General features: G+C 38.8%; 1 protein-coding gene across 1 annotated transcript in view; it reads right to left on the bottom strand.

The window, feature by feature from the left end:
• LVRN (laeverin) overlaps nt 1-23,647 on the bottom strand; it is an 84,773-nt gene that overhangs the window by 37,957 nt on the left and 23,169 nt on the right. Inside the window, exons 2-6 of the mRNA XM_024123601.2 lie at nt 15,942-16,084; nt 14,561-14,700; nt 11,221-11,347; nt 3,730-3,884; nt 2,164-2,277 (exon numbers count right to left, since the gene is read on the bottom strand). Coding sequence (XP_023979369.1) covers nt 2,164-2,277; nt 3,730-3,884; nt 11,221-11,347; nt 14,561-14,700; nt 15,942-16,084 — 679 coding nt within the window. The remainder of the gene's footprint in view (nt 1-2,163; nt 2,278-3,729; nt 3,885-11,220; nt 11,348-14,560; nt 14,701-15,941; nt 16,085-23,647) is intronic.

The following is a 23,647-nucleotide window of genomic DNA, read 5'->3' as shown; positions in this document are numbered from 1 at the left end:
AGGCTCAGTGGCCATGGCTCACGGGCCCAGCCGCTCCGCGGCATGTGGGATCTTCCCGGACCGGGGCACGAACCCGTGTCCCCTGCATCGGCAGGCAGACTCTCAACCACCGTGCTACCAGGGAAGCCCAATCTAATTGTTTTATGGGAATGCAATTTCTTTCCATATTGACTCTCAGCACAGAGTTAATTTGGAATACAACCAAATGCTTTCAAAAACAGTTATAGATGACACTAACCATGTGTAGATGCTACTTTATAAAAGAGAGATATAAACAATTTTGTAGGTATAGAGTATATGGAAAGGACTATTGAAGACAACTGAGATTTACTGTATGTGTATAAAGTTTATGTATATGAAAAGAGTCATAGAATGAACATATACACACACACCATAAACTCCTTGAGAACGAGAACACTCCCAGGTGTTTTCTCTGCAGAGCACAGTGGTTAAAGGCATGGGCTTTGCAGTTAGAGAAACCTGGAACTGACTCTCATCTCTGACCTTTAATAACTGTGACTTTGAACAACTTACCTTATGCTTCTATGCCTCAGTTTCCTCAATAGAAAATAGAAAAAATAACAACTATATTCATATTATTATTTTGAAGATTGAGTAAGATGATATATGTATAGAATTTACAGTACCAGGCAGATAAATCCTAAGTACTCAGTGAATGGTATTATTGTTATTATCATCATTATCCTCATATTCAGACTAGACCCAGGTAACTGGAGTGTAATCACAGTTCTGCCTCAATCAAGCAAATGACCTAGGGCGAGTCAATTAACTTTTCAATACTTCATTCTGCTGATCTATATAATGATGTCCAATCCAGGGGAGGAAGATCAGAGGTACTACAGAATGGCTGGACTATGTGATGGTGGGCATTTTATAGGATGTTTGCAAAGGGCAGAGTGGGTGGCATGATACTGGGGCAGTAAGAGGCTGCTACATCAGTGCTTCCCAGAAACTACGATTTCACAAACAGGTAAAAAAGGATTTTTTTTTTTTAAGTTTCTGTGGTGCCAAGACAGGTCTGTCAACTTTTTATTCTGCCAACTTTTCAATCAACAAAAACCAAATATATACCTACCATCTGCCTCCTTTCATAAGAGGGACAATTTACAACCAATATAATAGAAAGAACACAATCTTAGACTCTCCTTCAAAGTGAATAAATTTAGCCTGTAAAGAAGATCTGGCCAGTGGAGATCAGCATTTCAAATGTCAATATACTCTGAATGAGCGAGGGTAGGGAAGGGAGGAAAGAGGCCAAAAATTGAGCCTTGGAAACACTTGGGAGGGGAGATGAGAGAGAGGCCAGCCAAGAGCAGCTCTGAGCAACAGAGGGATGGCAGGAGGCAGGAACAGAGGGGGAGAAGGGACCCCCGGCTTGGAGTGAAAAAGTCAGGTCTGTGTCAAAAGATGGTATTAAATCTAAACATTTAAACAACTAAATCAAATAAAATCAATTTGGCTTTATCATGCCATTCTGAAAGCACTACCTAATTACTCTAAATAAAATATTAGAAACATAACTTACAGTTGAAATAATCAGATTTGCATATCCATAAGTTTATTTTTCCATATTACTATTTACTCAAAACAGCAAAAGACTATCAGCTATAATAGGTACAATATCAGCTATTAGTATTATATGTAATATCAGCTATATTGTATGTAACATAATATATAATACTTATAGTATATAATAGAGCATATTCTTATCATTCAAGCCATAGACTACTGATTACAAGCACGTTAAAATTTAGTCTAGGTAGAAATAAACGAAAATAACCTAAAATCTAATAGTAGGGAAATATTACATATATACACCTTATAAGGTGATATGATAAAATATTAGGCAACCCTTAAAAATCTTGTTCTCAGAAATGATTTAATGATTTGTGAAAATGTTCTTGATATAGTATGAAGTAGAAAGGGTATTACACATTTCTGTGTAATTCTCTTTTAGGAATATTTATAATAATAAAAGTCTGGAAAAAGAAAACATACCAAAAAGATAAAATTGATCTCTAGTATTACATATAATTTAATATTCCTTATATTTTTCTGTATTTTACACACTTTCAACAATAAACATGCATTACTTTTATAATTAAGGGAAAAAAATTATAATTAACTTAACAAAATACTTACCCTTGGGAGTTTAGGATTGAAGTAGTTAATCACTCCAAACTCAAAATAAGATGCAAAACCTTCATTGAGCCAGATATTGTTCCACCAATTCATGGTAACCAAGTTTCCAAACCACTTTTGGAGTTGGGAAAAGAAAAATTCTTAAATTCAATTTAAGTAATATTTATTGTAATTGCATGTGAAATAAATGTAAGGTCAAAGACAAAATTAAATGTGTTTTGCTATCAATGATAAACTTGAAAACAGGACTCCAAAATGATGTTGTTGTTTTAAACATGAAGAGATGTCAGTCATGCATTTCTTCTAAAATAATCATTTCACATCCAATGATTGAAAGCAATTTTTGTTTTAAAATTGTGATGTTAAAAAATAAGGTAAGCTAGAGTAGCAGTTCTTAAATTGTCCACTTTGCCCCAAAGTTAAGTTAAAGCAGAAGTCCTGAAAGTTTACTTAGCACCTACTAATTACAGAATCTTATACTCTAAAGAGACTACATTAGGATCTTGCTGTAAGCAGTGATTGTGTTTTCAGGACATGATTTGATCTGCACCGTGTAAAAATCACTCAAGTATTCGTATGTTCTGCAAAGTGGTACAGCTATAATTATTTTCTATTTGAGCTTAACAGAAAGAAAGTGTCAAACAGATGATAAATAGAATCAGGAAAGAAAAATACAATAATTTCCAAAACCAACAAATCCACATCTTGGTATTTAACCAAATTCCTATATAACAGCTGTGATGTACTAATAGCAGCCTATATTCCAAAACAATGTGTCATTTAGGCTATAATAAAAAATGACACTTTGGGTGACTGATCAAAACTTGTGAAAGTATGTGTTGACTGTGTAACAGGGTGTTATTCAATCCCAGTAAATCACTCTTCTCCAAAACTTCTTAGGAGTCCATATAACAAAAAGATAACAATTTCATAGTTTAGATGACTTCCTTCTTGACAAACTTGATTTATAAAGGTCAAAATGCAGATGTGAGGATCTCCATCAAATCACATAACTAAACTTCTAAAATCACAGCATAAAAGCATATAGATCTAATGAAATAAATCCTGTCTACATCACCTTTGGGGATGCAGCTCGAGGATTAATTACTGCTCACCTCACTGACACTAGTATATTGACTATAATCCTTTAACTTGTAACTTCTCTCAAAAAAAAAAAAGTTTGTAACAATCTGCTAATGAAATGTGGATATCTTCCAGTGACTTTTTTGAATATCTCTATTTTAAGATGGAATGGAAAGAAAATAATCATAGCTCTGCTTGGCTTACTTTTCCTGAAGAGAACTTTGTGGAACACAGTTACTCTTTGGATATAAATATATGACCTGCGAATGTTCTTTAAGTTCTCATCACTGTGATTTATCACCAATAGTTCAAATCCACCCAGGATCTGATTACACAGATCCTTCCTTGTTTTCTTTCAGCAACCCACTTTTCAAATAATTTTTAAAATTTGGTGTACAGCAGGGTTTGGGGGGGTCGCTACTTTTGGTACAGCAGCTGGAGAATATTTTCATGTGAAATAAGAAAGAACGTTTTACCACATGCCTGATGTCCAATCTCGTGGGAGACAATATAGGAGATCACAGTCTTTTTTTCTGTTAGTTTATCATTTGGTTGCAGCAACAATAATGACTCATCAAACATCAACAGTCCCCAGTTTTCCATGGCACGGTTGTCAAAAGTAGGCAAAGCAATTATATCTAAGTGGATTTAAATGGAAGGAAAAATGAAATCATCTCTTCCTCAAAATTTGAGACTTCCAGATACAAACATCTCAAAATGAAATCATAAAATTACTGAAAGAAAAATGCAAGTGAATATTTATAATTTAAGGGGAAAGAAGGCTTTAAAGACATACCAAAGACAGAGCCAGAAAATAAACTGTTTTGACTATATGAAAATTAAATACTTTTGATAAAGGACCTGTATTCAAAATATACAAAGAATCCTTGAAACTCAATAATAAGAAAATAACTTTACAAAATTAGCAAAAGATCTACATAGACACTTCACTAAAGAGATATACAAATGGCAAATAAACAGATGAAAACATGCTCAACATCATACGTCGTTAGGAATTTGCAAATTAAAATGACAATGAGATGCCATGACACACCAGTTCAAAACAAAACACCAGGGCTTCCCTGGTGGTGCAGTGGTTGAGAGTCCGCCTGCCGATGCAGGGGATACGGGTTCGTGCCCCGGTCCGGGAAGATCCCACATGCCGCGGAGCGGCTAGGCCCGTGAGCCACGGCCGCTGAGCCTGCGCGTCTGGAGCCTGTGCTCCGCAATGGGAGAGGCCACAACAGTGAGAGAGACCCGCGTACCGCAAAAAAAAACACAAAAAAACAAAAAAACACCAAACGCTGGAGAAGATGTGGAACAACAAAAACTCTCATTCATTGCTGGTGGGAATGCAAAATGGTACAGCCACTTCAGAAGACAATTTGGCAGTTTCCTGTAAAGCTAAACATAGGCTGACCATACAGTCTAGCAATTGAGATCCTAGGTATTTACCCAAATGAGTCAGAAACTTATGTCAGAAACATGCACATGAATATTTATAGCAGTCTTATTCATAACTGCCAAAACTTGGAAGCAATCAAGATGTCTTTTAATAGGTGAAAGGATAAAGAAACTGTAGTACAGCCATACAACAGAGTACTATTTAGTGATAAAAAGAAATGAGCTATCAAGCTATGAAAAGACTTGGAGAAAACTTAAATGCATGTCACTAAGTGAAAGAAGCCAGTCTGAAAAAGCCACACAAGGTATGATTCCAGTTAGTATATAACAGTATGGAAAAGGCAAAACTATAGAGACAGTGAAAAGATCAGTAGTTATCAGGGACTTGGGGAAAAGAGGGAGAATGAATAGGTAGAGCACAGGGGATTTTTTATGACAGTGAAACTATCTGTATGATACTGTAATGGTAGAGACATGTCATTACTATATACATTTGTCAAAACTCACAGAACTGTACAACACAAAGAGTGAACTGTAATGTAAGCTATGGACTTTAGTTAATAAAAATGTATCAATACAGGTTCATCAATTGTAATTTTTTAAAAAGCCACACCAATGTAAGATGTTAACAATAGGAGAAACTGGGGTTGGGGACAAGGGGAGGGAGAGGAGGTATATGAGGACTCTCTACACTTTGGGCACAATTTTTCTGTAAACCTAAAATTGCTCTAAAAAATAAAGTCTATTTAAAATCATATATTTTAGTTCACCAGAAAACAGCACAAACAAATTTGAAAGGCAAAACATGGACTGGGAAAAATATTTGCAGCATATATCACAGCTAGACAATATTTTTTCAATATTTAAAGAACTCTGACGAATCAAAAAGAAAAAATAAAAATGTAAACAACTCACGAAGGAAATGATTCAAACAGCCAAAAATCTTATTTAAAATGTTCAGCTTCATTTGTATCAAAAACAAAAATTAAAACAATGATATAACTTAATCTTTCAAATGTATGAGAAGATTAATAATTAGTATTGGCTAGAATTAATAATTAAGTATAGGAAAACTGACACATAGCCTTTTGGCAAGGGTGTGAACTGGTACAATTTTTCTGGAGCAATCCAGCAGAATGCTTCATGACCTTTAAAAATGTTCCTACCCTTTCCACTTTTGGAATTTCTACTAAGGCAAGTAGCATGGATATTTGTAAACATTTCCTTATGTTTACCTTAGTGTTTTAAAAGCAGTACCCGCCACCAAACAGGTAAAATCAGCCCAAATGTTCAACCACTGAGGATTAAATAAATTATTCTGTCAAACTGATATGTAGGCATCCTATGTCTTAAAATGACAATAAAAAAGAATAGTTATCTGGATCATGTTGCTATATACTGTTAACTTAAAAAACAAAAAAAGGCCAAAGAATAGTATCAATTCCATGGTATCATTTTTGTTAAAAACAAAGAAGCAAATACAAAGAAAGGTGGAGACTGAGACAAAGACAGACACTGGAAATATATACACCAAAATGTTACCCATGATTATCTCTGCATGGTAGCAAAACAGGAGATTTTGCTTCTCTTTTTTGTGCTTTTCCCTATCTTTCCACATTTTCGACAGTGTGATCATTATTACTTCTAAAACAAGAACAAGTCTTAAAATTTTCTTTTGCTAATGTAAGAAATATCATTCCTATAGTCCATGCTACATTTGCCTAATAAATGTTTTATGCTGTGCTATGCTCAGTAATTTAAGTTGACTTTACACTTGGTTGAAGTTGACAGTACGTAGTAAAGCGTATCCAGGTAGTGGATACATAGCCTCCACCAGGTAATGCTCTTTTATCTTTGGGTATACTTAGTTGCCTCAGCCTAGGTCTCCCATTCTTCTATCTATCCTTTCCTCCACCTGCACGCATCCTACCCAGCAACCCACCCACTTTCCTCACAAAAGACTGCTCTACTCCGCTCAAGCCAATCCCTTTTGTTCTCTACAACCACTGAGTCGCTCTCTGCTGGAGCTGTTTGCTATCCCAGGAAATCCTCTCCTCAGTCTATGAATGCCACCAATACTTGTGGTCCAATCTAACCAACTTTAAGAAGCCATTTCTAACCAACCCTGATGACTATTTTTTAAAAATTGTTTTTTCTTTACTTCAGATACATACAACTGGAGTAAGCAAAATTCTTGTTTCTTCACACACGACCCTGTTTTATTTTATTTTAATGATGAATTCATTATTTTAAAATAATAATACAAAACCCATGACTCTACCACTTACCGTTTAGAACAGGGGTTGGCAAATTTTTTCCGTAAAGGGCCAGATTAGTAGATAGTTTCAGCTTTGTGGGCTATATGTTTTCTGTAACACATTTAGCTCAGGCATACCAGCACAAAAGTAGCCACACACACTATGTAAGCAAAAGAGCACATTGTGGTGCAATAAAACTATTTATGGACCTTGAAATATGAATTTTATATAAAATTCTCATGTATCACAAAATATTATTCTTCCTTTGATTTTTTTCAACCATTTTAAATTGTAAAAACCAGTCTTAGCTCATGGACCATAAAAAATAGGTGGTGGGCCAGATTTGATTGCTTGCCTGTGCCTAATTTAGATTATTATTAATAACTTGTATTCTGATTTCCAGACTGGCAGCATCAACACCACCAGGGAGCTTATCAGAAATAAAAATTCTGGGACCAGCCCCAGACCTACTGAATCAGAAACTCTGGGGTCAGGAGCAGCAATCTGTTGTTTAACCAGCCATCCAAGTGATTCCAATGCATGGTAACATTTGGGAACAGCTGAGTTACATCTTCCTCTGTGCTCCTTCTCAATTCATCCTTTAGCTTATTCTTCCAGAGATTCACCACTATCCTGCATTTGGTGTTTATCATTCCATTGTTTAAGAAAAACCAAGGGAATATATATATAGTTGCTAATATGATATATAATATTGCCTAAATATTATATTGTTTAGGTGTCTTTTGTTTTTAAACTTTAGAAAGAGTGTTTCATTTTCATTGCTGGATAGTTTCCCATTGTGTGAAGGAACCACACTTTATCCATTCTCCTATCGGTGACCACTTTGGTTGCTTTGAGTTTGGAGCTAGTATGAAAAGTATGGCTATGAACATTCTTGCACATGTCTTCTGGCACATATGTGCTCAAATTCCTCTTGGGGTATATCTAGCAATGGAATTACTGAGTTTTAAGGTATTCTAATGATCAACATTGTAAGATAACAAATAAGTTTCAAAGTTGTAACAACTGATACTGCCTTCAACAACGTCACTTTCTATTGGCATTTGTCAGAATGCCTACTCTTTGACAACTGAGTGGTATGAAATAGTGCCCCACTGTGGTCTTGGATATTCATTTCCCCGATTGCTTAATGAGGCTAAGCATCGCTCCATAAGTTTATTAGTCACATCTGTTTCCTTTTCTGTAAAACATCTATTCGTATATCTTTTACTTGTTTTTTTCTATTGTATTTTTCTTATTTATTTGTAGGTGTTCTTTATATATTTGGGCTACTCCCATTACCAGTTATCAATCCTTTTTTCTTTTAAGAGTTTTGTTTTAGCCAGTACGTTATCTCATACTTAGCAATTTGTTGCTTTTGCTTTTAACATATAGAAGCTATCTCCCTAACTGAGCTACTTGAACAGAGCCTCAGCCATCTACTTCTGCATTCACAGAGCACCTAGGAAAGTAATAGGTGATTCTCATTTACTCAGTAGCTTCTAATTGATTATGGTCATTATTTCATTACTTTATTATTTATATTGTACTTGAGTTTTACTACTACAAAAATACAGATCATGCTGGGATGTACAATACATATCATTAGCCTGATATAGTTACAAGTTAAGAGTAAAATAAAAAAATGAAATAATGCCATTTGCAGCAATATGATGGACCTAGCGATTGTCATACTAAGTGAAGTAAGTCTGACAGAGAAAGACAACTGTCATATATGTGGAATCTAAAATATTGATACAAATGAACTTATTTACAAAACAGAAATAGACTCACAGACAGAAAACAAACTTATGGTTACCAAAGGGGTAAGGGGGAAAGGGGTAAATTAGGAATTTGGGATAAACAGATACACACTGCTATATATAAAATAGATATAGAACAAGGACCTACTGTATAGCACAGGGAACTATATTCAATATTTTGTAATAACCTATAATGGAAAAGAATCTGAAAAAGAATAGATATGTATCTAACTGAATCACTTTGGTGTACACCTGAAACATTGTAAATCAACTATACTTAAATAAAAAAAGCAGAAAGAAAGAAAAAATGTTATTCTATGTAATAGATATATACACATGGTTTAGATTCTGAGGCTTAGAATTCAACTGAGCAAGCTACAAGAAGGTAAGCTAAAAGAACACCATGGAAGAAATAAATAAAAAGGCTTTTCACCTGACTCACTGAGTGTAAAGGGTAAGGTGTATGTGGGAAATGCTGATAGGGAAGGTTTGGCTTTCTTGCTTTTTTTGTGTGTTTGTTTGTTCTTGTTTTTGTTTTTAAACGACTCAACCAAAAGTTAAAGTAATTAGGAAACATTAGTTTATCTTTCTCTTAAAGATCCAGTAATAGAGAAACTCCTTATTTTAATCATCTATCAAAATGCGGTTTTGACTAAGCACTACCTGCGTGTGTGCTCATAAAGCAACATTGGCTGAGATGCTATGAAAGATACAAAAAAAGTGCCAATATAATCCTGACTTCCAAGAGTTGGTAATCTAGCCAGAATTTACATGGAATTACTGAACTCATTGCATATATTTATTCCTCCACCAAAAAAAAAAAAATGTTTACTGTTTACCACTCTGAGAGAAGCACTGTCATAGGCTCTGAGAGTACTTTAAAAAGGACAGTCCAGATCCCGACCCGCAACTTGCCCTCGACCTACTGGGGGAGATGATTAGGATCTAGTAGGTCAAGAGCTTGAATGCAGGGGCGCACAGGATGCTGTGGAAGCGTGAGAGGTGGAGTCAGGGAAAACTTCCTGGAGGAGGGGGCACTGAGTTGAGAAATATAAGAATCAACCTGTTGGGTAAAAGGTATAGCAGGATATGCAAACTGCATGTGCAAGAGCCTGAAGGAGAGGAGAGGAAGATGAAAGTGTAGGAGAGGATAGAGATGGTGTTAGAGCATCCCTCCTACTCTGAGAAACTGTTGAAAGCCCCAAGAGGTTGGCAAGAGATGCACTATTACAAAGACAGGGTGTGGAATTTGGACTTTATCTTCAAATGGGAAGCCACAGAGAGGTTTTAGAGGACAGTAACATGATCAGATTTTGCTTTGGAAAAATCCCTCTGGCCTCAGTGTGGAAGATGGATTGGAGGAGACAAGAGCGAAGGTGGTGAAACTAAGTGAGAGCTGTTGTGGTCAAGCTGTTGGTGATGTAAACTAGGGAGAATGAGGGGGATGGGAAGAAGTGGATGGATGTGGAGATAATAAGGAGGTGACTAATTGGATGGAGGAGATGCTTTGACAGAACAGGATATCAAGAATAACTCTGGACTTCTCCTTATCTAAATAAAGACAAATGGAAATTTGCTTGCCTAGACAAGGGTTATCTTGAGCTCTTCCAGCCACAGAAGTGCCAGAACTTCGTCTCCGTGCCCAGATTCCTGCCGCCTCCAACTTTCTAAATGACGGGTATCACCTCTGGGATCTGTGAGGGGGCCAAGGTTAGTCACCATTCCTTCACTCCCCATCCCTCCTCAGCCAGAAGGCTTGAGCTGCAGAGCCCCTGGCTTCCCAGTGTTCAAGAGGCTTGAGCTCCCCAATTTTTACTCCCCACTTTCCTTCTACTATATGCCAGTAAAGGCCAAACATACTTTTCCCCAAGACTTCAACTAACTAACCTGTCAGAGGAACAAAACACACTTAGATGATACCCTTAATTTTGATAGAAAAAACATGGAACAACTTTCTGAGCTGAGTGGCTCACATAATTTTAAGGACATTCCATACAGATCTATGAGAAATAAAATGTTTACATATTCCTTCGAGGATCATATTATGTTCACACATGATCCCAATTTTATACAACAAAAATTCACAGATGGGACCCCCAGGTCCTAATCCAATGACTCTCAGCTAAAGAATATTTTTTGAAAAACCAACAAAACCTTACTAAAGGGAACTGGAGTAAGTCACACAAGCGGCTAAAAGGATGCAGAACACTGCATTGCACACTCATGTTATGAGAGGAAAGGACAGAATGCAAGAGAGAAGACAGGGTCTGGAGGATGTAAGTTGCCAGTGAGTACCTAGAAGGGATCTAAGGCCAGGGGGCTCTCCGAGCACTTACTGGTCACATGGAACGATGCAGAGAAAGAAAAGACAGGCCCCTGTGTGTTTAGGAAGGTGTAGGACATAATGATGGGAAGCCAGCAGGGCTAACTCCGACAGCAAAAATAGCAAAGTGCCAATGGGTCCTTGGAGGCCCATCTAGGTACCTTTGATCTCAACCCAGGGCCCCCATAATAGGAAATCAAATGCATTGTAAGGGAAGATGCCTCACCTGTTTTTGGAAGAGGGTAACTAATATTAAATAAATCCTCCAGAAAAGAGAAGATGGGACCTGTGATGTTCAAAGCAAAGTCTGCATTTCCAGCTGTGATGGCTTCTTTCCGGGCCCAGATGCGTATCTAAACAGAAACAATTAAGCAGTGATTAGGAAAAGCAGTAGTGATTTTTGGAAAGTGGCAGCCTGCTTGCTCCAATTCCCTGATGCTCTGGAGCCAAAGGCTTACCTTTTCAGAGGAAGCTGCATGATAAAACGTTTGAATGTGTCCACACAATAAGAAAAGCCCAGAAGGCTATTCACTAAGTTGAGAACAGTGGTTCCTCAGAAAGTGTGTTATTTCACTCTTTTGCAATAACATGGAAAATTGTGTAGTTCAAAAATAATCCTGGGAATGGTATCTACCCCCACAGAAAATGTCGATTCTATGCTGGAGTAAAAGGGTCCCTTGGATCCTTGCTTCCCCTTTCAGGACATATTTCCAATGATTCAAACCAGAATTGGGCAGTTAGTAGGGGTTAAACAGTATAGAACATATTAAGCAAATTTGAATCATGCAAATTTAAAATGGTTTGTTAAAGAAAACATGAATAGTCTCATCTTATTTTCCAAATTTGAAATAAGGTTAATTTCCTTAATTTTAAAAAGTCTTCAAAAGTCTTATGACTTTATAGTTGTTGAAGCAAGTGAATCATATTCTCTGTTTATGACACTTCCTCGTCAGTACCTGAAAAGAAATCCCTGCCGTGTTTTGTTAGTTTAACACAACCGTGCTGTCGTTTGGACATTTGAACTTGTTTGTGTGACTTTGGTGACTAATGTGATGTTGTCTTAACATCATTGGTATTTTAATATGAAGTCATGGTATCCCCAATGCCACCTGAGCACTTTTAAATGGAGTTGTTAGTGTTAGCTAAAACACACGTATGAAACTTATAACCCTAGAATGAAAGTTAGTGAGGAGGGATTTAGATAATTATATTGATGTGAATACAGTTAATTTGAGAAAGAGCTCTCTGCAAAACATTACAGAAAATACAAAGAAAACGAAAAGCAACACAACAATGTCTGCAGATTGCCGCCCTCCAAGACCATGTTTATCTGACTTGGCTTTTACTTCTGCTGGAGAATTTGTCTTGAATCAAGTGACTTTTGAATTACCTGAGGGCTTCAGGAACGCTCCCCTTTCACAAAATGCAACCACCTGTTTTGGAAGCCTCCTGCCTGGAGCCCCTCCTTCCTTGCAGCCTCCTCCCCGCCAGGCCCCATTATCCTGGGAAAGAGGGGCCCAGGACTCGGCCCTGCCCCTAACGCTACCCGTACCTGCCCCTTCTCAAGCTCTCACCTCCACGGCAAGGCCAGGAAGACATCTAAACCAGAGCCCACGCTACTGAGTGGAAATAACAGTCGCCTTTCCCCACGTTCAGGATAATGTGTGCAAATTAACTGTAGTCTTGGGGGGAAAAAAGGCAGTAACAACTAATGTTTGCATGTAAATTTCCAGGTTACAAAGCTCCTCCCGTAAACAAGCACTCTTTAAGCCAAAAGGGAGGCAAATGATGATTCCGAGCTGTGGGGGAAGAGGCAGGGCAGCCAGGATCACAAACAGGTGCAGAATGTTTCGGGAACGCAGCCATAAAGTTCCTTCAAAGTCACAGCTAGCGCACCAGTGTGTCCTCGTGGCCCTCCTTAGACACAGCAGACCTCAACATCTAAGAGAGGAATATCTTTACACATGCCCACGTGTGAATAATTCTACTCAAAATATGTTATTTCCAACCTTAGTTATACGTGTCTTACGTTTATCCTCATGCCACGTATGAACCGCATTTTCAACTTCACTAAATTTTTCTCTCTTACTTAATGAGTCATCTTTGTAGAGTCTGGATGCTATTCCAAGAGTACAGTCTGGTTCCCTGTAGAGTATATGGTGGACTCCTTCGCTTCCCAGAGCTGAGCCAGAGCCAAATGCAACATTCCACTGATAAACTCATCCCAAATTTCAAGTTTCTGGCTAAGACCGTGACTTTCTTAGGCATGTTCCATTTCCTCTTTGCTTTCTGTGGCAGCTGGCTTTCTTTCCAGGGTGATCTTTCATGAAGAAACAGGTATGCTCCTTTATAAGAATTATTCACTGTGCAGCAGCATTGAGAGCAACAAGCCACTGTAGATGAGGATGGTGACAGTCACCTTGGGTCACTCGTGAGCTCCGGGCCCCCTCCTCCGTGCCAGGTACAAACCATGGGCTTCCACATCATGCCTGAGTAGATTTATCAATATATGCCATGAACATCTGACTTGGCTCATGTTATATCTGTGAATATGAAGCATCTACCAATGATTATTCAATAAGGGAAATCAGGCTGGAGCCAACAGCTGAGGAGAATGAGCTGTTGTTTGCATCTAACACAGTATTATTAGTTCATCCTTAGGAGGAGGGACTTTGAACGAGTCTCCCCCTGGTGACAGACTTGGCTCATCCACAGCTTCCTTGCCTCCACAAGTCAATGGCACAAGCCTGGAAGTTCATGGGCCCAGGAGAGAGCCTCCACCTGCTGTAGGGCCTGACTCTCCTCAGCCCGGTGCAGTCGATCTGACTAGGAAGAACTGGGCCTAAGGCACTGGCCCTACTTACCTCCACACTCTAGCATAGGGAGTGAACCAGTCTATAAAGTACTGCTACAATAACCTTGATATTTCTCTAAAGGATTATTATGTAAAGAGAGTATAATTGGGTGAAAAACTGGGTGTTTCAGGACAGAGCACCTATTTACACAACACTAGGGAAGTGTTCATGTCCCGGAGGTGAGGAACCCAGAGGACCTGCTCCTGGATAGCGATGATGCTTAACCTGCCTGCAGCATTTCAGCCAGAGCAGCTGTCCCAGCTGGTGTCAGTTTGGGTTGTTTGGTGTCTGTGTCGTAGTGGCTGCTAGACATTTTGGGCAGCACCCTGGCTTCAAGGCTGCAGTAGCATGTAGGCAAAGTAAACAACAGGTAAACCTGAGCTTCCAGATGCTAGTGTGCCCGCTTTCCCTGTTCTCTCCTGTACTCTGAAAGGCAGCGAAAGCCCGGGAAGTGGGGGGGACTCGGAACCTGCCTCGAGTGGGCTTAATGGGCAGCCTTTCCATAGAAACCCGTCTGCAGAACCACCGTGGGAACCGTTGCATCCCGTTCTGAAACTCTGCACTGAGAGTGGTAACAGGGCTTGGGGGAGATCAGAGGGAGAGCCAGGAGGTGACGGTGGGGTATGTAGGCATAGCCCCTGATGCAGGAGTGCCTGAGCAGTCCGTGGCCAGTACAAATGTCCCCTTACCTGGAGGGTCTCTGTCACTCACCTCCTTGCCCCTTTCAGTCCTGCTGACATGCTCATAGTCACAGATGGCAAAGGCGGCTAAATAAGTGGGCATGTGGGGCGTGGTGTGAAAGGTAGTAACAGTCCACTTGCTTCCATTCACGTCTTCTTTGTCAGACTGACCTAGAGAAATTGATTTTAGTCCAAATCACTGTAAATAAGCAATAATAAGCACAATTATCTACCTTTGAAATGATTTGTCAAGTCGACTGTCACTCAGCTAGTTCTTCCCAACTCCTCCCCAGAGTGCAGCAGTTTGGATTTGTCTACCCCCAAGCTATCAGAACCATATTAGGAAGGCCTAAGGACAGTATCTCGGTCCTGAATTAGCACCTTGAATAACATGGTCTGGAGGGAGGGCAAATCTATGGGCACTGTAAACTAGGCCCATGAGCTACCTCCTCTCTTTCCCACCCACGACTGTTTCCTAGTCCAGCCCATCTCTCTCAGCACTTAATCTAGAGTTTCCCAGGCCCCTAGTAGGTCAACAAGGTACAATTCTGCCATTCTCAGGTTTCGGGCAGGTCTTCAGTGGAGTCACACTGCGGGTTTTAAACCTGAAATCACAAACTCAAACGCCTGTGAGGGCCTGGTACTTGATGTGAACGGGCTGGTGTACACTAACAGGGAGTGGTGGGGACCACAGCAGGTGGGGGCATGGGCTTGGTCTGCAGGAGGTAGCCCCTTCTCAGCGGCAACTATCACTGGCACATTGGAAGTGCAGGGCCAGTGTTGTTAGATGTTCTGAGTTTCAAAAAAAAGTAAGAATTTTTATTTTTATGAGGAATCTCTGAATTAAAAGAAATTGGATGCCAATTCAATCAAAAGAAAAAACTACTGTGAGCCCAAAACAAAACAAAATTACAAAACAAAACCAAACCCACATCTATGTACAAGATTCAGACCAAATTCCCTAGCTTGTTATCACTAATGATCAATAGTTGAAGCCCAAATTAATGGGCAGACAGGCTACCAATGTATGAGAACAGTGTAGTGTCCTCAGCTCCGAATACAAAAAGAATCAGGATTTACCATCACCAAGATGTGGGTGCTGATGCATATCCCATGTGACTGCCCTCCCTGGTTATAATATACTACAATCATAACACACTCTCAACACATTGACTAGAAAATCTACTGATATAAAATCTATTACAGAGTTAAATATATATACACATATATAATTCATATAAAAACATATAAATACAAATATATAAATAAACATATTATATAATTATGTAATATATAACATTATATATACATATGTATATGTGTATATATAATTATATATTATGTATATATATATATACACATATACATATATGTACATGTATACATATACAACGACAGGAAACATTACTTACCTAGCTTTGGCATGTTGGAAAGGGCCACATAACTTGGATGATGAATAACTGTAATATTAAAAGTTGCCTTCAGAGCTGGCTCATCAAAACAAGGGAAAACATTCCTGGCAAATGTTGGTTCCATCTGAGATGCTAAGAGGGCCCTGAAATACATTTTTGGGAAAAATCTATTTTTATTTCAAACCAGAGGAAGCAAAAATATATATATATATTGAGGGATTATGGCTTATGATTATCTTCAGGAAGGAGCTGTAATGTTTTCCCCTCATCTTCCTCACTGCCCTCCCCATAATACATACACACTCCAGTTCTCACTGTCCCTGAGAATTCCTGTAAGACCTAAAATACAAAAGAACTCTTTAATTTTCAACTGCAAAATAACATTTACTTCATTAAATCATATGCCTTTAAAACCCTTTACAAACAAAATAGGAACAAATATAACAAACATGCAATGCCGGGCTTTTGAGAACCAAGGATTTTTTAAAACTAGGATTACTTCTTTGGGGATGGGCTATTGCTTTCATCCTCCATCAAAGTGCAAGTCAAAAGAAGAATGTATGTTTTTTATCTTTTTCTCACATGTTCCTCTTTTTCCTGGTTGAAAACTTTAAAAAGTTTTATTTTGCATATCCTTGGGGCTAAACAACATGGACACATCCCAACTGAACAAAACAATTTCCATTTATATATGGATGGATTTATCGAATCCCTAGTGCTCCTTCCTCCATCTCCAAGGAAAAATACAAAGGTGACACGATCCCACAATGCACTGGTGATTTATAGGGAAAAGCTTAGGGACAAGAGTACCCTGAGCAAACAAGAAGATTTCCAGGTTCATCCTCTGTAAACACTGCCTGAGTCTGACAAGAGCATGGGTCCTATCAAACAACTTTCTCCTCCAAAGAAACCTGCAGTCTCATTATCCCATTTTCCAAGACTCTGTGACCTGGGAACTGCTTTTAGATGACAATTGTGGATGATAAATTCCTTTTTTTCTCCGAAGGTGCTGAGACTTAATGTCTCTCATGCATTTACCCCAGCTCAGGCCCAGTCCTTAGATAAATAAAAGGAGAATTCAACACAGATATCTTGAGAGCACTGTCTCTCCATTATTCACCTCTGTAAATCCCTCCTCCACCATGATAAGGGCCCTGCTCACATAAAACTTCACACAGCTTCAGGAAGAGCACACAGAACAGGAGGCACGTTCAAAAGGTTTTCACAGTCAGCTAGTTTGATGTGCTTATAACCTCACTGTGACAAAACCGTAATTTTCAACAAGCCTATTTTGCTTTATTTGCTTTTCCCTACTTTATTCTACTCTTGCTTTCTTGGCTGAAAGGGGGCTTGTGGGCTCTGACAAGCAGCCACTTTGGCTGCAAGACTCTGCTCCATCTACCACTAGCTGAGCAACCCTGAACTAGTCACGTAGCCTTGCTGAGCCTGTTTCCCCACCTAGAAAAAAATGACACTAGCTATGTTTCATTGCTGGATGAGCTTTTATATTATTAGTAACTACATTTAGCAATAAATGACCTGTGAATTCGCCTATATTCCTTCCAATCTCACAGATTATTCTTGATATAGATGAACTACAGAAGAATTCAAGGAAGAATAAGTTACAGAGTAAGGGTGGAGGGTTGGAAATTACAAATGCCTTTTAAAAGGTTCCATCACTTTGCTGTACAGCAGAAATTAAACACAACATTGTAAAAAAAAAAAAAGTTTCCAGAGATCACAGGTGGCCACAAGCTGAATATGAACCACATTTGTCTCCCCAATTAATTTTAAACTATGAGAAATTAGGGGTTATGTATTTTTTCTTCTGTATCATTTAAAATACTTGGCTAAAATATGGGTTCATGGCAAATAAGTATTTTCTCAGCCTTGGAGGCACTATAAAGTAAAGGAAGCTTGATGTTAGTATATACAGAAGAACATGAAGTATTTTGCAGAGTTTGCCACATTGGCATTTGTTTGTTTTGTAGTATTGGTTGGTATCTTTTAAAGGGATGGGATAAAGTACAGAAGATTCAAGCAATTGACAATACAGTAAAAAGAAAGATGAGCAGGGAATTCAGCAACCTGAGTAGTTGCTCAGGATCTGCAGTGTAAACATAGTGGTGTAACTTTGGGAAAGTTGCTTAAACTCTTTGGACATCCGTTTCTATAAAATGCAGGATGGGACTAGATGATCTCTAAGTCCACTTAGAGCTCTAAAACTGATTCCAACAGAGACAAAGACTCCAACAGGATGGAGAAAAGAGCCCTTGAGGTGGCCATGACTGAGTCATCTAGGATGAAGAGAAATAGTCCCTTGGGAGTTGTCATACCTGGCCTTCAGCAGATCTGTGAGCCTTCTGAAATCACAGGACACTTTGTACAAATGGTGATCTGTTAGCATGCAAAGTGCAATGTAAAGTGAAAAAGTGCATTCAATTATATAATACATGCTTATACATTTGGAAAGCCAATACATGCCTATTGTTTTTGTAATGGAAACTATAGAAAGTACAGCTTGATGACATCTCTGCTGCCATAACTCCCCAAAGCATGTAAATCTCAAGGAGGTGGCAAGGTGGGGAGGAGGGAGAAAATCAGCCTCTTCAAGGAGTTGGGAAACCTTCATGCTCACCAAAGGTGCAGGTTTAAAAAGGCGAGGAGACACCAGCTTAGGGAGTCACTGCTTTAACAATCAAGCATCAAGCAAGTCGTTCCAATTCTGTGATTAAGGTCTCCAGAGAAGTGAAATAAAAGAAACGCTTGGATTTTACTCAACTATTTCCCTCCCTGGTGTTATACAAGCAAACAAAAAGGGAAAAATCCCTACAACACACAGCCTTTCTGGCTCTCAATCTTAACTCCAAAGGTCAGGGCCAGCCGGCAGCACACACAATCTGGTTATGCCACATCTGGACCCAAGGCTGATATTTATTTCCCTTCTCTCTCTGCTTTGGACTCAAGCAACCCTGTAAGGATATCCTTCCTCCCTTCAAACCTCACAGAAACATGTTATTATGGTGCCTATGAAGTCTGGGTTTAGAGTGGTCAGCTGGTGAGGGAGTTAATTTGGGAGAATTTGTCTCCTAGTGGCTCACTATTGCAAAGCCTCTTTCCTGCCCTCTTGTACAGCCAGAGAATGGTGGGCTCACCACTTTCTTGGGCTGGAAAAGATCTTAGCAGGCAAGACATGTGTTGCCCTTGGGGATCCATCTACTACCACATAAAAAATATTCATTCAGTACAGTATTTCATTCCAAATTATTTTATGAACTCCATACGCCTACAGCTCTAGTTAAGAAGTGCTAAATAACATAGCTGGTCAAGGATTAAATAAGACTCTTTGGAGAGTTGTCTCCCCTGATTTTTTTTAACACAGTAACAACACTCATATATCAGAATGTTTAGTAAAGACAGATGTTACACCACTGGATTGGCCCGTGAATCATGTTTGTTTATTACTTGTGTAATACGATCTTAAAACTGAAGTTTCCACCAGACGACAAAACATAATAGATGTAAAATTCCAAACAAAGGTGCCAAACCATGTTATGAAGATTTTGAAAGTAAATGGCCTCAAGAACCTTCAAGCCACTCTTGGGTTTCTCAGCTACATCAAGGACATAGAAGAAGGGTCAGAGAACGTAGATAAAAGAGATCAGAGGAAAGATTCCTTGGTGGGGAGGGACCTTATGTTGCCATGTCCTCCTGCACTCAGGGAGTTGGGAGGAGGTGCAACCCTCTAAACCTGAGACGGGGAGAAAAATCCCTCAGAGAGCAGTGCAAGTGTTTCCTAAGGCTGAGAGACTTAGAGGCTGGTACCCAATTCACTCCTGAGAAAGCTGAAATTGACACTGGCTGGAGTCAAACTCCTATCAGGTGGGAATCTATACTGACTGTTTTGGAGCCAGAACCAGGAGAGTGCTGCTGCCTTGGGACCCACATCAGTTCCAGGCAAGGGATGTATGAGTGTTCCTTGGAAAAGCCGTGGGCCCTGAGACAGAATCTTAGATTCTGTCCAATTGAGCCACCTGGAGGAGCTTGGAGATGCACTACTGTGTGTCTAGGGGCCGAGGAAGGAGTCACAAGTGACAATCAGAACAGAGAAATAAGAGAGGCATCCTTCAGGGACAAGAGAATTGCAGGAGAAGCAGAAACAGTGAGAAAGCTCTGAGGAGTCCAGGAAAATGACATCTCAAGGGAAAAAGGCATCTGCTAGACCAGAGTGAGACCAAGAGATGAGAGTACTGGTTCAAGTAAGAGCTGCCCTGTGTGTTGCCTCTCCCTGTCTCCACTAGTCCCACTGGACCTGGTAGGGTTTAAATAACAGCTCAAGATGGAAGGGGAGGACTAGAAATAGGAGGCAGAGAGATCGAAGGACCACTACTCTCTATGTCACTGAAGGCTTCTATCCTGAAGTCAGCCCAAGCTCGGAGAAGTGAGGTTGGAGAGAGAAAAAGGGAGATTTAACAGCAACTTAAGTTCAAAGTTTTGAGTATCACCCAGGACTGGATTTCCTAAGTTTTTTGCATCTGGATAATGTTTGTAACTTAGTGACCATAGATCATTTATTACCTAAGAATTAGCAGGAAATTATGGGTTGCTAGAGTATTCATGCAGGAGCAGGAGCTACTATCCCAGAGACTAAATTGTAAAAGGACAGTGGGAGAAAAATGATTGCATTTTTACTGAATTATGAGGTGTGGTATTTCAATATGCTAGTTACACTTGTTTTCAAAAGATACAGGATCTAAACCTCTGATGAGCAAACCATCTCCCAGAGAAAACTGCTCAGCCACATAAAATGTGTGGGTTCAACAGCTCTATAAGGTAATGAACTGACCTCTTTTCTCTGTGACACCAGCAATATCATGTGCTTGGCACTTGAGTTCACTGACCTTGTTTTGAGACTTCTAAATTCTTTCCTAATATTACTCAAATTTCTCTATTGTGGGTCATACCCTGAGGACTGTGCCAGATTTCCTGCATAAACAGCGACTGGAAGGGAGTCTTTTTCAATTCACTGTTCACTCTTTGGACACCTGCACAAAATGATTGACCTTGATCATGCTGTTTTCACCTTAATTTGTCCCAAACAAAGATCTTAATTTTCTTCAGGCATTTCACACTAACAAGCCACTCCCACATCTTGATTTTTCTATTTTCATTTCTCTAAATACTACCGTATTTTTTCTTATCTTTTAAGAAGGAAATGGAGTGATCAGAAATGCAAGTATTTCTAAAGGATACTGAACAAGAATAGGATTCATACATTTGCTCTCTCTTTTTTTCTTAAATTCGGTTGGTTTTTATTTTATTTTAATTTAATTTTGTTTTTACACAGCAGGTTCTTATTACTTATCTGTTTTATACATATTAGTGTATATATGTCAATCCCAATCTCCCAATTCATCCCACCACCACCACCACCACTCCCGCTTTCCCCCCTTGGTGTCCATACGTTTGTTTTCTACATTTGTGTCTCTATTTCTGCCTTGCAAACTGGTTCATCTGTATCATTTTTCTAGATTCCACATATACGTGTTAATATACGATATTTGTTTTTCTCTTTCTGACTTACTTCACTCTGTATGACAGTCTCTAGGTCCAACCACATCTCTGCAAATGATCCAGTTTTGCTCCTTTTTATGGCTGAGTAATATTCCATTGTATATATGTACCACATCTTCTTTATCCATTCATCTGTCAATGGGCATTTAGGTTGATTCCATGACCTGGCTATTGTAAATAGTGCTGCAGTGAACATTGGGGTGCATGTGTCTTTTTGAATTATGGTTTTCTCTGGGTATGTGCCCAGTAGTAGGATTGCTGGATAATATGGTAATTCTATTTTTAGTTTTTTAAGGAATGTCCATACTGTTCTCCATAGTGGCTGTATCAATTTACATTCCCACCAACAGTGAAAAAGGGTTCCCTTTTCTCCATACCCTCTCCAGCATTTGTTGTTTGTAAATATTCTGATGATGCCCATTCTAACCGGTGTAAGGTGATACCTCATTGTAGTTTTGATTTGCATTTCTCTAATAATTAGTGATGTTAAGCAGCTTTTCATGTGCCTCTTGGCCATCTGTATGTCTTCTTTGAAGAAATGTCTATTTAGGTCTTCTGCCCATTTTTGGATTGGGTTGTTTGTTTTTTTGATATTGAGCTGCATGAGGTACTTGTACATTTTGACGACTAATCCTTTGTCAGTTGCTTCTTTTGCAAATATTCTCTCCCATTCTGAGGGTTATCTTTTCGTCTTGTTTATGGTTTCCTTTGCTGTGCAAAAGCTTTTAAGTTTCATTAGGTCCCATTTGTTTATTTTTGTTTTTATTTCCGTCACTCTAGGAGGTGGATCAAAAAAGATCTTGCTGTGATTTATGTCAAAGAGTGTTCTGCCTATGTTTTACTCTAAGAGTTTTATAGTGTCCAGGATTATATTTAGGTCTTTAATCCATTTTGAGTTTATTTTTGTGTATGGTGTTAGGAAGTGTTCTAATTTCATTCTATGGTGTGAGGAAGTGTTCTAATTTCATTCTTTTACATGTGGCTGTCCAGTTTTCCCAGCACCACTTATTGAAGAGACTGTCTTTTCTCCATTGTATATCCTTGCCTCCTTTGTCAGAGATTAGCTGACTGTAGATGCGTGGGTTTATCTCTGGGCTTTCTATCCTATTCCATTGATTTATATTTCTGTTTTGGTGCCAGTACCATATTGTCTTGATGACTGTAGCTTTGTAGCATAGTCTGAAGTCAGGGAGTCTGATTTCTCCATCACCGTTTTTTTTCCCTCAGACTGCTTTTGCTATTCGGGGCCTTCTGTGTCTCTATACAAATGTTAAGATTTTTTGTTCTAGTTCTGCAAAAAATGCCATTGGTAATTTGATAGGGATTGCATTGAATCTGTCGATTGCTTTGGGTAGTATAGTCATTTTCACAATATTGATTCTTCCAATTCAAGAACATGGTATATCTCTCCATCTGTTTGTATCATCTCTGATTTCTTTCATCAGTGTCTTACAGTTTTCTGAGTACAGGTCTTTTACCTCCTTAGGTAGGTGTATTCCTAGGTATTTTACTCTTTTTGTTGCAATGGTGAATGGGATTGTTTCCTTAATTTCTCTTTCAGATCCTTCACTGTTAGTGTATAGGAATGCAAGAGATTTCTGTGCATTAATTTTGTATCCTGCAACTTTACCAAATTCATTGATAACCTCTAATAGTTTTCTGGTGGCATCTTTAGGATTCTCTATATATAGTATCATGTCATCAGCAAACAGTGCCAGTTTTACTTCTTCTTTTCCAATTTGGATTCCTTTTATTTCTTTTTCTTCTCTGATTGCTGTGGCTAGGACTTCAATAACTATGTGGAATAAGAGTGGCTAGAGTGGACATTCTTGTCTTGTTCCTGAGCTTAGAGGAAATGCTTTCAGTTTTTCACCATTGAGAATGATGTTTGCAGTGGGTTTGTCATATATGACCTTTATTATGTTGAGGTAGGTTCCCCCTATACCCAGTTTCTGGAGAGTTTTTATCATAAATTGGTGCTGAATTTTGTCAAAAGTTTTTTCTGCATCTATTGAGGTGATCATATGGTTTTTATTCTTCAATTTGTTAATATGGTGTATCACATTGATTGATATGCATATACTGAAGAATCCTTGCATCCCTGGGACAAATCCCACTTGATCATGGTGTAT

Source organism: Physeter macrocephalus, chromosome 8 (genome assembly GCF_002837175.3).
Source record: "Physeter macrocephalus isolate SW-GA chromosome 8, ASM283717v5, whole genome shotgun sequence".
Lineage (NCBI taxonomy): Eukaryota > Metazoa > Chordata > Mammalia > Artiodactyla > Physeteridae > Physeter > Physeter macrocephalus.
Note: the sequence above shows the minus strand (reverse complement) of the source record. Positions and strands in the feature narration are given on the sequence as shown.